Raw genomic sequence first — 16,001 nt, forward strand, 5'->3', positions numbered from 1 at the left:
TGCTGGCAGAAGTCTCTCAGTTGGTGTGGGCGATGCTGTGGCAGGAGATCGCGGTGGACTGTTCTTCCTGGGCACTGTCATCTTGGGTAAGCAGTGACTTTGTGTGCTGTGAGCCATTCTTTGAGCTGTTCTGAGGAGATGTCCAGTTGTCATTCAAAGGAAGGGTGGTTAGATGGGCATTGCTGTAGGATGAGGAGGCCAGGCATGGAATTCCCGGTCTCTGCAGGCGGGCTGCCATGAGGTAGACCAGTAGGCGCAGCTTTAGTGTCTGTAGTGTGCTTTGTGTGAAGGTTCTCAGAGAAAGAAGTAAGCCTTGCTTGTGGTAAGCACAGACGGGGTTGTTTAGAAGGTCTAGCTTTCCTGTTGCCTTGAGACAGAATCGTGACTGCTTTTGAGCTCATGGCAGGACTCCTACCTCACTGTTTTTTCCCTGTTCTGGATACGTCACTGAGGCAGTTTCCCAAGAGAGTTGGACTATTTATTGTCTTTACTCATCACACCCTGACATAGCCTCCAGAAAGGCAGATGCAGGCTGGATGGTGACCAGATGCATGCTGGGCTGGAGGGAACAGGGAGGGATGTTCCCAAGGTCCCATCTGAGTACATGTAACCTAGGTTGTGTTTCAGAAGCCACGAAGCACCCCTCTACCCAATCTGTATTACTTGGTCTCAGAGGGAAAGTCAAGGGCATATTTCAAGAGGTTTGTATCACGCAGAGTGCTCATGAGGACCTGTGAACTTACAAATTTCTAAGAGCCCCAAAGTGCACAGGAATGAGCAGGGGACTTAGCATCGCAGTGGAGAGAGGCATGCTTAATGTCACACAGTTGTCTGATTTTATAGTCTTTGTTATTACTGGGGCAAATGACTAGGAGACACACCCCACTCTCCCATTGTCTTGCAATATTGTCATATCTGAGGGCCATTTTCACATTCTGTGTGGCATTCTCATTGTCACAAGTCTCTTTTTGGAAGCTTCCCTCCCCTGCCATAATTATACCCAGGGGGAAAGTTTCTATTCATTGTTAATTGAAGGAAAGAGTTCCTGGTTGCACACACCCTAGGACTGATAGGAGATATTTGCCAGGAATCACTGTGGAGGAGCCTTGAGCTTGGGTCTGATGCCCAGCCAGCAAGGGAAATGACTGACTATGTGGTATCACCTGAAGGTTGTCTGCTGAGCTAAGTCAGTACCCAGAAAGGGAGCAGGGTAGGGAGGATAGCTTAACAGGCAAGGCGACTCTGAGTATGTCTGCTGGAATTTTAAAAGCCAAGATTTCATTTGTGTGTGTTTAGAATTCAGAATTTTGGGGAATCATATATATTTTAAAATATACATGTGTGTGTGTGTGTGTGTGTGTGTGTATGTGTGTGTGTATGTATGTAGTCATGTGCTAAGTAACATTTTAGTCGACAATGCACAGACAGGAGTCCTATACGATTATATAACCTAGCAGCATTTTAACCATCTTAGTTTGTGTAGGTGTACTCTGGGATGGTCACAGAATGGAATTTCCTGATGACATATTCCCCCTTACTAAATGTGTGTGTATACACACACACTCACACACACACACACACACGCACGCACACACACACACACACACACACACACACACACATATATATACAAATTCTGAATATTTGCCACCAACTCAGGAAATTGAAACTTAACTAGAGGTTTCTTGGTAAATTCTCAAGGTGTCATTATGAGCTTGTTTGAGAATCTGTAAACTGAGGATTTCCTGGCCCCCCGACTCTGACACTATGCCAGCACCTGAGCTGTAGTGATACATAAACACATTTTTAGCCTCTTGGAGCTTATCATCTTGGAGAGTGAGGGGAAGAGCAAATATTTAATCAGATGGGCACCCCAGCAAATAGATGATTACAAGCTGTGGCAGATACCAGAAAGAAAGGTAAGTAGCACCGTGAAGGCGTGTGGCTAGGTGGCCTGTCCTAGGATGGAGGGCTGAGAAGAGGTTTCCCTGAAATGACATTCAACTTGACACCTGAAAGAGGAACCAACAGGAATTCAGGGCGTGAAGGTATGCACAGACGTTTGGAAGAACACTCAGTCAGGGAGAGCATATTAACCTTGCTCCTCCAAATAAAGCCTAGGGAGTCTGCACACTAAAACATCAGCGACTCTGATGGATATGGAGAAATCACCACTTTGTGTGATGTGATGATCTAGGCTGGGCTTGAAAGATCCACACATTCAGATCTCCTGGGCGTGAATTCAGACCGTGCCAATCTGCTATGAGTTCTTAGGCAAACGGCACCACTCTCCTGGACCTCAGTTTCCCTGTCTGCAAAAAGTCTCGTGGTTGTGGTAAAGACTGAGTGAATTCGTGTGTAAACTGCTCAGACAGTCCCTGATAGTACAGCTTTCTCTGTTTATTTCATTTCGACTCTTGCTAGTGTAGTTGCCTGTCAACTAGAAAGGAAAAAAAATATCTGAGTCTATACTGTTAAAGTTGAGTTCCAGGAGGTTGAGCCTGGGAAATAACATTAAAACAAACAAACAAACAAACAAACAAACAAACACCTTCAAATTCAATGCTCTTTCTGCTAAAAAATCATGGCTTCTCTCTCCAGTTCACACAGAACTCTATCAGTGCATTTGAGTATTTAGGGCTGAAAGTGTGTATTTCTCATTCAGCACACTATACATTTCTTAGAATTGGTTTGAAGAAGGTTGGGTGTGGCCGAGCGAGTCCCTTTTCAAGTTTCTGGTTTCCTTGTAGAATGGTGTCAAGGGGTTACAGGATGCCTTGAAGCTGATTTCAAGGTGATGGTCACATTGTTAGTGCCAAACATTTATCTGGTGTGCTCTCAGCAATTTGTCGATCCCTTAGCACAGTGGTGGAGCACAAATACAAGCAAGACACACACGGATCTGTCCTTGAGAGTGTACAGACTTTAACTGGCGTTGGTGTCAGACATGCAAATTAGCCATGGTTCTTCTGAGCATACATGCTCTCTTGAGGAAATCCTTTGAGAGCCAGGCGCTGTTTGCTGAGCAGAGAAGAGCATTCAGTAGATCCTTGGGAAGGTGACAGGCATCTTGGATGTCTGAATATGATGCACTGGAGTTAAGATGCCACAAGGGAAGCCCACGATGGCCACCAACTGTGCATGTGTCAGGGAAGGTGGTCGGCACAAAGCAGATCTGTATTTTCGGTAGAGGGACTTGTATTTGACTCCTGGTGTAACTGGAGCAATGTAATTATTCAAAACTTCTAGTTTATTCTGATAGTTTACTGTCCCTATAAAGGTAGATGCTCAGAGCCTGACAGCTCTAAAGTCACAGGCTGCTCTCCGTCTGGCTCTTGGGTTCTAGAAAATGGGATCTTGTCTAGTGATTCTTCCTCTGTTTTTCAAAGCCCTGTTATCTGTATGACCATATCTGATCCTTACGTTGCTATCCTGTGCTCTAGGTGAGGAAGCTAAGGGAGAGTGAGTCAAGGACTGCCTGGGAAGGAATCTCCTTGGGCTGTTTTCATTTTCGAAGTGGATTTTGTTGATTGGAATACAGGTAAGGCATCTTTTTGACGATCGGTTAAAATGTGTATTTTTCATTTTACTTTTAGAATCATATATCTGTGGGTATGCTTGTGTGGGGCGTGTGCACATGAGTACAGGTGCCACTGGAGGTCAGAGTTGTCAGATGTCTCTGGACTAGCATTACAGGCTGTCATGAGCCAGCAGACATGAGGTTGAGAGGCAAACTCAGTCTCTGCAAGACCATACATGCACTTAACTGCGGAGCCATCGATGGCACCAACCCCAGGAAATGGCCAGTGCTAGATGTTCTAGCAGAGCCAGCTGGCACCCCTGCTGTTGGTACAATAAGGGCCCCTGTTAGCAGTTCTGAGAGGAATACTAATGGCCAAGCAGTTAGAGTTTGGGGTCAACTGAGATGGTTATGGCAGTAGGTCTGACCCCCAAGATGGATTGAGTTGTAATTTCTTAGGGTTCTTCAGTTTGGCTAAGAACATTTGGGGAAACTTTGTATAAAACGGTGACTCATTTTCCAAGAACTGGTAGATGTCACAAAATTAATAGCACAGACATAGCAAAGACAGTAGAAATGGTTGTTATGTGTACAGCGCAATTCTTAGTTCTACCCACACTGTTCTAAAAAGGTTGAAAAAAGTCTTTCATGTGGTATCTTTGTATTTTAAATTTGATAAGTGATACCTTTAAGGCTTAAAATTTCCCCTTTGTGAACTGAGGCTACAACTCTGTTAGTGGATTACTGCTTAGCATGTGTAATGCCCTAGGTTTAAATTCTAGCTCCACAGTAAATACAAACCGCCAATCAATCAACCAACTTCCATCCTTTGGCTATTTCTTCTCCCACACGGACTGAACAGTCTTTGCATGTTTCAAGGTGCAATTCCAATTCCGCTGGAGGGACAGGTAAAAAGAGGCTACAGATCCTAGATCCCGCAGTGTTTGATCTGTGTGAAGCATCCAGGAACATCTCGGGTTGACTCATTTGCCTTTTTCTGTTTGGAAAAGCAACTTTCATCTGACTATCCCCTCTGGCCAACCTGAAGCAGACCTCACGTGTCTCTGCAAACATCACGTGGTTTTTGTTTTGCTGTAGCCCTTCTCAGAGTCTGATGTTGTCTTGTTTATGCGTAGCCTTGCTTTTCTCTTTCCCACCCTTCCTCCTATATAACCCATAGCTGCGCCAGGCCTTCATCTCCCATGGTCAGTGCCGTGCCGGTGACCCAGACAGAACCTGGCTCACATTGGCACTCACTGTTAGTTTGTTCAGTTAACAGTGCTCTCTGGATATAATTTTCTGATTTTTTTTTTAATCTTAAGATTGAAAACTTGAAAGGATAATGCTTTGCCTCCTGAAACTGATTGTGATTCCAGTGATCCTGGGTAAGTGGAAGCCAGAGACTAAGGGAAATATTTGAATTCTCCTTTGTCTCATATCTGCATCTTTTCTCATTTATTTATATTTATTTAGTGTTGTGGGGAAGAACATGTAGATGGCAGGGATGCAGTGCAGGTGCTGCTCCTTTCCATCTCCCGTGTGGTTTCCTGGAACTGAACTCAGGTCTTCAGGCTTGGCGGCAAGTGCCAACTTACTCACTGAGCCAACTTGCTGGCCCTAGTCTCAGACATCTTAAAAAGTCAATCTTATGTATGCTTCATACCCGTTGGTTTGTGAGATACGGAAACCCTGAGCTGGAATGTCTTGGTTCTGGTAAAACCACTGTTTTTGAAGCAGGTGGTTGAGTCTTCTTGCCTTTGTCTGCTTTTGCTGGGCTCAGACTGTCTTTGGGTCCTTTCTGGGTGTTCTAGAGTTCCACTCTGGCATCCCCACAGTTGACACTGGGCCTGTCAGTTACAGCTAGCGTCAGATGTGGAAGGGAAATTACTAAAGAGAAATGGAGGGGCCTTTTATTTGTGTGGTTTCTTTTCTTTTTTTTTTTTTTTTTGGTTTTTCAAGACAGGGTTTCTCTGTGTAGCCCTGGCTGTCCCGGCACTCACTTTGTAGACCAGGCTGGCCTTGAACTCAGAAATCCGCCTGCCTCTGCCTCCCGAGTGCTGGGATTAAAGGCGTGCGCCACCACGCCCGGCTTATTTGTGTGGTTTCTAAACACGGAACTCTTTCCCAATCTGCAGTTGTGTTCTTGCCTGGAAGTCTGTTTTCACCCATTGTTGCTGGCTCCCCCAGCATCTCACTCCAGCAAGCTTGCTCAAGCCTTCCGGATTCGTCAAGCTTCCCCCAAGTTTTACTTCCTCCTGGGAAGCCTGCTTTGGCTCAGTAGACCAGGCGAGAGTTTCCAGCCCAGACCTTGCCCAGGTGGCCAGGGCAGTTTCTGCTGCTCACTTCGGCCTCTTTCTTTTCTCTTTTTCTTTTTGGTCCATTTCTTCTTTCTTATTCCACAGAAATAGAGCTATGGGAAGAAGTCTTCTTGGCGCTTTGCTATCTTCTTTATGATGAGGACAGGACCACTCCTAGGTGTGGCTGGGGAGGTGTTTATTGTAAATTCGAGGGAGCGTACAACCAGGCCAGGAAGAGTCCAGCAGATTAGACCAGACCATGAGAGGAAAGAGAAGAGAGAAGGGCAAGAGGCAGGGTCAGGAACCACTAGCAGAGACCAAGAGAGAGAGGGGGGAGCCAAGAGACTGAGGGACAGAAGAGAGGACAAAGAAAGTGTGTGGCCAAAATGGCTGGGTTATATAGGAATCAGAAGCTGGGGGAAGGGAAGTGAAGCTCAGATAGTGCAGAGGTTTAGGTTAGGGAGGTGTGAGAAGTGCTGAGAGGAGCCAGGACTCTGTAACAGATAGTTGCTATGCATGCTGAGAGAGCAACTCTGTGTGTGTGTGTGTGTGTGTGTGTGTGTGTGTGTGTGTGTGTGTGCATATGTTAAATAGGCACCACAGTTAGCTATTTGTTCAGGGTTTCTTTGGGTTCTGATACTCCCTAGACCAGGCTGGTTTTGAACTAAGTATCTTCTTTTCTCTGCCTCCAGTGTTGGATCACAGACATGCACCACCTCACCCAACTCTTTATTATTTTATTTATGTGGGGGCAAGAGTATGGAGGTCAGAGAACACCTTGCAGGAACTGGTGTTTTACCATGTGGGTCTGAGGGATCGAACTGAGGTCACCAGGCTTGGTAGCATCTCGCTGGCTCTCTAGACAGTGAACCTTGACTCAGCAAAATAAACAAAAGCGCTGCCTTTGCTCAATTCCAGGTGATATAGAACACACACACACACACACACACACACACACACACACACACACACACTCAAAATGTTTCTCACTGGAAAATTCCAAGTAGTTGCTGGAGCTCTTTCAAAAATATCATCCGAAGGGTTGAGAGTCCCTGTGTTCTCTTCCATCCTCCCCACTGTGTGAGCCCTGCTGTTGGGCAGGAAGCTCCTCTTCTCTTCTCTCAGGAGAATGAGCTTGAATGAAAAGCCTGGCACCTTTCCTGTTCATTCCCATATGTGTTCAGTTGACTCTTTAATACGAACTGGGCAGCATTTAAATTTGTCTCTCAGGTTTTGTTCTTTTGGCCAGAGGATAGCTTGTGAAAACAGACATGTCCTCGCTGTGGCTTTCTCTCTTAGTGACCTCTTAAAATTCCATGAGCTACAAGCAGATGATGGGGATAATGGAGATGATGGAGATGATGGGAAGAGGGAGTGGTCCTTGGGGATACCCCTTAAAAGCCAGAGTTGATATCAAGGCTGGGAGAGCACAAAGGTGAAGACTCAAAGAGAGCATTATGTTCTGCTTTGGCCCACTCCACTGTAGAAAGACACAGCCAGCTAATGCAGAGAGAAGCTTCTGTGAAGGGATTAAATAAAGGGAACCGAGGAAGAAAACAAAGCCTCTAGTAAGCGGGTTATCCAGCTAGGGAACCGGTGAGTTCCTGAGTGAGTAAGAGCTCACTTCCTGTTTCATTGGACCTTAAGAACACCCCGGAGCTCTTGACTCTAGCTGCATATGTATCAAAAGATGGCCTAGTCGGCCATCACTGGAAAGAGAGGCCCATTGGACATGCAAACTTTATATGCCCCAGTACAGGGGAACGCCAGGGCCAAAAAAATGGGAATGGGTGGGTAGGGAAGTAGGGGGGAGGGTATGGGGGACTTTTGGGATAGCATTGGAAATGTAATTGAGGAAAAGATGTAATAAAAAAAAATATGTTGAACTTCAAAAAAAAACTTAAAAAAAAACTTAAAAAAAAAAAAAAGAACACTACATGCAGAGCTAAGAGAAGTGAGCCAGAGGGCGTGGACTTCAGCATCTCCCTTCATAAGAAAGGAAGGGAGAAGGAATATTAGAAAAGGGAAAGGGATTAGCGAGGCCAAGGGGACCAACAAGCTCACCTCGCAGTTAGAAGGGTGCAAAATCCTTCAGAACAGAGATGGGTCTCCTTTGTTGTGCTGGTCTCACCGAGGGGGCTCTAAGTGCTTGCACTATGCTGGGTCCTGGACGGAGGGGAAATGGAGAGTACCTAGACATAGACACTGAGTTTTGTTGTTGAAGCTGCTTGTCTAGATAACAGGTCTTCTTGCCTTTAGCCCCTGTAGGTTATCCACAGGGCCTGCCAGGCTCGACTGTTTCCTCCCCTCAGCTAAGAGTCCATGTGGGTGAATCAGTCTTGATGGGATGTGTTGTCCAGCGGCCAGAAGAGAAACACGTGGACAGAGTGGATTGGCTCTTCTCGAGAGATAAAGATAATGCGGTAAGGAAGAGGCAGCCTGATCCCTTAGACAAGCCTCAGGCTGATGGTGTCAGGATGGGATGGGTGTGGGAGAATCAGTCTCTTGAGTCTTCAAGGTAGTATTGCTTTGGAAGGAGCGATCACTGAGCCTCCTTTTAGCTTGTATATGAGCCATTCGCAAGGTAGATTATCTAACCTCACTTGCGCTTTAACCCTGCCCCCGGCTATGAAGAAGAAGAAGAAGAAGAAGAAGAAGAAGAAGAAGAAGAAGAAGAAGAAGAAGAAGAAGAAGAAGAAGAAGAAGAAGAAGAAGAAGAAGAAGAAGAAGAAGAGGGAGGAAGAAGAGGAGGAGGAGAAGGAGGAGGAGGAGGAGGGAAGGGGAGGGGAAGGGGAAGAGGAAGAGGAGAGGGGAGGGGCAAGGGAGAGGAGGGGGAGGCCATAATGGCACCAGTGCTTAACTTGTTTGGGGGGCCAATGGGAGCTCTCTCAGTTGCATTCATAGAGGTGGACATGAGAGGCAATTCCTGTAGTCTAGACAGAAGAGCTCTGAGCCAGGTATGTGCAGGAGAGTACAGGTATCTTTCCCTGTGGTGGGATAGATTCTTTGAGCATTCTTCTCTTCTGGGGGACAATACTTTGCTTCTTTGCATCTGCTTGCAGTGTTGGGATTAGTAGCCAGGCAGGGGATGTACTTTCATGAGCTGTCTGACTGGAAAACTGTCACAAGATCTATGGAAATGTATGGGTATCAGGACTGCCTGTGAGACATGGCCCAAGGAGTTTGCTGCTGGCAATGAAATACCGATGTTTGTTAGTCAGTGACAGGTATTGTAGCTCAGAGCATAGCCTCTGCTATCCCTGCAATGCTCCTTCACTCAGAATTACATTTCTATTTCAGAATTACTTCTATTAAAAGAAGCAGATCTGAGGTAGAAACAGATCTATGGTAGATGCAGAATTAAGAATTCCCCAGGTCTCTACCTCCCAGCCTGCAACCATCCCTACTAATGACTCCTTCTTTTGTGATATTGCTGGCTGGAGAGGGTAGGGTTGAGGGGAGTGGCAGCCATTCTGCTGGGAACACCAGCCACAATACCAGAGGAATTAGGTCATCCATTTGAGTGGCATTTTACCTGCTCTGTCATAAGGCAGGAAATGGTTATACAAAGTTCTAATACCCAGGTTGGAGAATGTGTTGTATCTTTCCTTATGTTGTAAGAAATGAAAATGTGGATATCACGTTTCATTTGTCTGTATAGAAAATTAGTCATGGGGCCTTGTGCAAGCTAGACAGGTACCTGTTGCATTTTCATTATGAATATTATTATTGGCTAAGTACTTTTTGGTCAGTTTTATGGTGATAACTTTGATATGTCCACATAATGGTCTTTTCAATCCAGACTCCTAGGTCTTGTTCCCTTCTTGATTTTTCTCCAATGTCTGTTACTTGCAGAGTGAATATGTGCTGTTCTACTATTCCAACCTTAGCGTGCCTACGGGGCGCTTCCAGAACCGGTCACATTTGGTGGGGGACATCTTCCATAATGATGGTTCTCTCCTGCTCCAAGATGTTCAGAAGGCCGATAAGGGAATCTACACCTGTGAAATCCGCCTCAAAAATGAGAGCATGGTGATAAAAAAGACCGTGGAACTGTGGGTGCTACCAGAGGAGCCTAAAGGTACAGGGTCACTTACCTCAAAGAGGGGCCAGAGGGGGAACTGATTGCTCGTGGAAGAGCGATGGGGACTGACCGACTACCAGCCTTTAGGCTAAGTACTCCCCTTAGGGCGAGTCTTCAGTACTATAGCCGTAGCTATTAGTTTGAGCATACTCCTTCTTCACAGAAACCCTGGGAAGCTTGTATTATCCTTCCAGACAGTCTGAAAATGACAGTTTGGACTGAGGTGACTGTAATTGTTGTAGGATGAGCATTGGAAAGTTTTTTTCTTCTTTCTGACCAAGAATCTCAGCCAAGACTGTAACCCAAAGAGGCATTATACAACAGAGAAATCTCAAGAATAAGTCTCACAGGCAACCACTGGTAGCTGTTGGATTGGTCTCTAAAGGTGTGAGGGTCAACCAGCTGCTGGAAAGGAAGTTCCCCAGGAACAGAAGGCACCAAAGTAATTTTGAATTGTAAAGATGGTTCCTTACTTAGAGATTCTCTGTCTCTGTCTCTCTCTCTCTGTCCTTCCTTCCTTTCTTCCTCCTCTTCCTCTTTGTTCTTCTTTTTAACATTATTTTATTCACATGAGTGCTTTATGTGTGCACTCCATGCATGCTTGGTGCCTGAGGAAGTAGTGCTCCTCCATGTGGGTGCTGGGAATCGAACCCCAGTCCTTCTAAAGGACGACAAGTGCTCTTAACCACTGAGCCAACTTTCCAGCCCTGAGATGGTGACTCTCTTAGACCTCTTAGTTCATGCTCACTGAACTGAAGACAGCAGCGCATGAAGCAGCACACTCCACAGGTGTTCTGAACTCTTTCATTGTGGGAACAATTTCCACTCCTCTCTTTTCTAATAGACTAATGATATCCAAATTAACCATACCCAGGGCATCTAAAATTTGTTTGCTGAATTCATAGAAACATTTCCAAATAAAATATGTAAATACAGACTTTTAGAAACCCACAGCTATCAATCTCATTCTTAGCCAAGTGTGGTGGAACACGCTTGTGATCTCAGCACTTGAGAGATGGAAGCATTCAGGAGTCGGAGACCATCCCCAGCCTCTCACAAACCAAAAGGAAAATAATACACTGCTTTCTTTAGAAGTGTGGGAGAGTGGGAACCAACACAGAAATTCACAGCTGGAGAATGTTCAGAGAGTGAGAGACTTTGGAGCCCTGGGTTCTTGAGAGGATGTTATTGTCCGAGCCCCTCTCTCAAGGCTCAGGAAACCCTGTGGAAGACTGATTAGTAAGAGCCAGAGGGGATGCATGACACTATGCAAACAGTACCTTCCAGACACAACAGAACTGACACCCCCTCTCTCAAGGCTCAGGAAACCCTGTGGAAGACTGATTAGTAAGAGCCAGAGGGGATGCATGACACTATGCAAACAGTACCTTCCAGACACAACAGAACTGACACATGTATGAACTCACAGAGACTGGGGCAGCATATATGGGACCTGTACAGGTTCAAGACAGAAAGGGTCCTGGCTCTGAGAGGGGAAAGTGGTCATGGCTCCCACTCGTAACCAAGAGCCTGTTTCAATTGATAGCCACTGGCAAAGGAAAAGTCAGATTTCTTCAATGGCATCTCACTGGATGTATCAGCCACTGCTCAGGGCAGACCCCATGCTGTGCCTATTAGATCAACACACACACACATACACACACACACACACACACACACACACACACACCCCAATGGTATTTTTGTAGACTTTTTATTTGATATTTTTTTAGTTTTATCCATCTTTTGCTTGTTGATTTTGACTTTCATTTTTGTGCTTTTGTGGGTTCCCCCCTCTGTGTTGTGTTTATTATTTTTGTTGCCTTGTCTTTGTCTTTTTTTTTTCTTTTTAGAGAGGGGGAAAGAGAACACAGAGTGGGGTGTGTACATATGTGAGGTGGACCTGACAGGAAACGATAGAGCGGAAAATTCATGAAAAAAATTCCAATTAAAAGCAAATGAGTGTGGGATAGGGGTGGATGGCTCAGTGGTTGAGATCACAGACTGTTCTTGCAGAGAGCCAGAGTGTGGTTCCCTGCTTGCAGTGGCCTATAACTCTAGCTCCGAGGGCATCCAGTTCCTCTGGCAACCTTTGGACACCTGCAGTCACATGCAAATACCACCTCTACTACATATACTCATAATTTAACAAGTAAAAATGAATCTTTAATAAGCATGGCATAGAGGAATAGTGAATAGCCTCAGGGATCCTCGGCTGAGAGTAGAGGGCCTCTACTGTCCCCTGCTGGCTTCCGTCCTTAGCTACAGAACCCTAACAAGCCCACTAGCACCTAGCCTTTCTCTCTCATGCTGCTAGTCACAGCCCTGTCTTCCTTGCTCGTCTGTCTCTGACAAGCCTTTGGCATAGAACTTGGTAGAGTGTAGGCAATCAGTACACATTAGGGTAGTGGGGGAAATTCTCAAACTAGCGCCCCTCGTGGGAATCCAGTTTGTGCCCCCCTATCATTTTTCCTACATTCTTTCCCTGTAATTCCAGAGCTGTGGTCCTCCAGGAGAAGGGAGGAAGCCAATGTTAGCTTTTCCCCAAGATTCTCCTTGTGCATCCCTTCCCTACCTTTGTTCTCCGATGCCATACCTACACCCTCCTCAAAGTGTAGCCCACAACATGGCTGCCCTTTCCAGTTTAGTGGATATAAAGAAGGACTAATAGGGGCCGCTGTCAAGAACTGAAGTAGTCCAGGAAACAGGCTAGGAGCACATTGGGGTGGTCAGGTGTTTCCTTAATCGCTGATTTGGCAACCCATATTTTTTCCCCCTTCAGTCAAAACAGGAACAGATAGATCTAAGCCCTAGTGGGTTTGCCTCGTTGCCTGGTGAATGGTGGTCCACTTGTTTATAAAGGTGACTCCGTTCATGTGGAAAGCCCGTGTGTATAGTCATCTGTGATTTTATTTTGCAAGGTGTCCTCTCCAGTTTACAATCTTCCTCTTACTTCAATGCCTTTCCATAGTTCGCAGATATTTTAGGTAAAAAAAACAAACCAACAAACAAACACAAACAAACAAACAAACAACCCCGACAATAGCTTCCAGTCCTTTTGCTTTAGCCCCAGGCCTCCTCCTACTCATGTGATGTGATAGAGTACATAGTGCCAGAAAGCTTGGATTCAGGTTTGAGTTCTGACTTTTCTTTTCACTGTCCGTGGGGCTTTGGGTCCCCTTCTCTCTGCTTCCCTGTAAAACTGAGAGCAATATGGCAAGAACCTAGAAACATTGTAATTTCTTCAGTGTGTGTGTGGGGGTATGTTCTATGGCCGAGCATGTCCTTAACAGATATGGAGCACTGGATGGGCTCCGATCATAGGGACTGAACATGCATGCTATCATGACTAATTGCTATGCAGCCTGTACGGTGTCTGCACATGTTCAGGGTGTCAGAAAGACTCAGAATGTTTAGCTGTCGTTATTGATTTAAAGCATGAGGGTTCAGGTCCTAATGTGCTCGTTAAATGGAGAGGGAGTTCCTTCTCTCCCCAAGCCTTTAGAGTGGCTTTTCACTTCCTGTAGAAGAATTCCCTCCACTGAGTTTAAGTTCACATTATTTTCTTTTGCTTTCTTCCCACTGTGTAGCCTCTTCTCTTGCTGGGCAGGAAGTTCGTGTTCTCCCAGGGAGGCAGCCTGGATGAGAAGTCTGCTTATGCACTGCGCTTGTTCACTCACGACCTTGGTTTAGCATTCTTTGGAAAGAACTCTGTCTACTTAAGACACAAGCTCGTGCCTCCTTGCATGCCATCCCGCCTTTGCTTAGGTGACTCCATAGTTGCTTTGTGTAAGGCAGTGTGGAAAAGTTAGCAATAGTTTTTGCTTGCTTTCCTTTCAGGGACCTCTTAGAATGGCTTGTTCAGAGGGACTATGGCAGGGTCAGCTGCTTGCATAACCCAGTGGAAGGGGTGGCTGGGGTCAGATGGGGAGGTAGGGCTCTGGAGCGGGCTGAGGAAACAGAGAGAAGTCAAAGGGGAAAGCTGGCTATTTCCTTGGTCTAATTTGCAAGGAGTCTCATGATCTGTGTTGAAGCCAGAACTAAATCTCAAGCCAGTCCCAAAATAACTTGTAAAAACGAGTACAAGAGGTTAAAGAAAGTTGTCCATGATTCATCTTTTCCCCCCAGCTAGAAGAATGAGCAAGTTAAAGATGAGAATCAGTTTTCGGACTTGGTGTTTCCTGTTTGTGCTATACCTGGGGTGGGTCTCCATGTCTGTGAGCAGAAAGTGGGGGCTTTTTCTGTGCTTCCTGTGGACTTCAAATATGAGAGGGATTCTGGAAAGGGGGAGAGATAAAGGAGCTAAAGGGAAGCAGAAAGAGTTGACTGGCGTGTAAAAGCATCAGGAACCTCAGACGTGGTGGCTGTGGCAGGTGTGAGCCAGTCTCTTATGCTGGGACACCATGTTGCTTTGAGAGAAGAAAAAGATTCTTGGATGTTTTATTCACATGTTTGGTGACAGGGACATTTTGTTGTTGAGAATCCTTAGCTACACTTTATTTATTATTTATTTGTGTTTGTGTGCTGCCTATACACAAGGCACGGTTGTATTTGCTGTCTTCCATCGTTTCCCACCACTTTGCTTTGAGATAGGATCTCTCACTAAAGGAAGCACCACCATTTTGGCTAGAATGGCTGACCAGTGAGCTCTCAGGTCCATCTGTCTCGGCTCCTGAATGCTGGGTTCCAAGGCCATGAGCAGTCATGCCTGACCAGGGATTGGAACCCAGGTTCTTTGGCTTTCAGAATAAGCATTCTTACCCACTGAGTCATTTCGCCCGCCCCCAGACTTTATTGTCTAGAAAGCCTATTTGATTATACTCTATGCCTGACTCAGTTTACCATTCTATTCCCAGAGCTCAGAGTCCGAGTAGGTGATACAACTCAGATGAGATGTTTTATCCAGAGCACAGAAGAGAAACGGGTGACCAAAGTAAACTGGATGTTTTCTTCAGAAAGGCATACTGAGGTAAGGAGAAGGAAGCATGATTGTAATTGTACTCGAAGTCCCTGGCTGGAAGCAGAGCGGGGAGAGGAAGGTCAGCTTTCAGTCCGTGTGTGTGTGTGTGTGTGTGTGTGTGTGTGTGTGTGTGACATTGTAAAAGCCCGTGCCTTGGAGTTCGTCAGATCTGGCTTCCTGCTTTAGCTGTCTGGCTAGGCAACTTTGACTTCTTGGTAGGAAATATGATTGAAGAGAAAGAGGAGAAGTGAGGGAGGAGAATAAGGAAGAGGAGGGGAGGAGGAATAAGGAGAGGGGAAAGGAAAAATGAAGAGAGGAGGAGGAGACATGGGAAGGAGAGGGAAGGAGGAGAGGGAAGAGGAGATAGATAGTTGCTTAACTTTTAACATTTCCAAGTCTCGATGTGTAGTTGGACATAGTAAGTGCTTTGTACGAGGTGAGACTAATGCATTTGAGATAACTTTCACCTCCTTCCCTCTGTGCAATCCTTGTCAAAGGGAAGAGGGGCTATTTTTGTGAACTATTCAGGAAAGTAATAGGCTAGGTGTAAGAGTACAATCACATTCTTATCCTAATGAGCCTAATATGTGCATTTGTGTAAGCTTTGCCTGGTGCTCCATTGCTCACTTTGTGTGATGGAGAGGATTTTCTTCACCTGTTTGAACTTTCCAGGGCTTGGGATTGGTAGCTCCTCGGGAGCCAGAGCGAGGGATAATTCACAGGAATTATAAAGCAATAAATAGCAAGTTAGTTCACTGGACTAACAGATCTCAACCATGACATGGTGATGTATTTAGGGCTCGAAATGTACAATGAAGGCTGGTGAGATGGCCCAATAGGTAATGCTATTCGTTGCCAAGACTGATAACCTGAGTTCAGTCCCTGGGTTCCATATGGTAGAAGGCAAGAACAGAGTCTACAGGTTGTTCTCTGATTCTTTACATTCACACCATGCAACTGCCCCTCAGTAAATAAATATAACAAGCATGTCTTATGAGTGACATATAGATGATAAAAGTTAAAGTGCAAAGTTTATGAATTAAAATGTATTCCAGGTAAACTCAATAACAAAGACATTGGCACATACCTGACTCTAGTATGCTATCTGTGGGGATCAGAAAGGGCAGCACTGTGGCAGCG

At 45.6% G+C, this 16,001-nt stretch overlaps 1 protein-coding gene across 1 annotated transcript in view; it reads left to right on the plus strand.

Annotated features, from left to right (window-relative positions):
- Positions 1 to 16,001, plus strand: part of Jaml (junction adhesion molecule like) — a 28,936-nt gene continuing 12,935 nt past the window's right edge. Inside the window, exons 1-6 of the mRNA XM_085828260.1 lie at positions 1 to 86; positions 3,444 to 3,541; positions 4,843 to 4,905; positions 8,077 to 8,240; positions 9,673 to 9,898; positions 14,758 to 14,870. Of these exons, the coding sequence (XP_085684386.1) occupies positions 4,863 to 4,905; positions 8,077 to 8,240; positions 9,673 to 9,898; positions 14,758 to 14,870 (546 nt within the window). The 5' untranslated portion in view covers positions 1 to 86; positions 3,444 to 3,541; positions 4,843 to 4,862. The remainder of the gene's footprint in view (positions 87 to 3,443; positions 3,542 to 4,842; positions 4,906 to 8,076; positions 8,241 to 9,672; positions 9,899 to 14,757; positions 14,871 to 16,001) is intronic.

This window comes from Mus caroli, unplaced genomic scaffold, assembly GCF_978045245.1.
Source record: "Mus caroli unplaced genomic scaffold, Mus_caroli_1 scaffold_11, whole genome shotgun sequence".
Taxonomy (NCBI): Eukaryota; Metazoa; Chordata; class Mammalia; order Rodentia; family Muridae; genus Mus; species Mus caroli.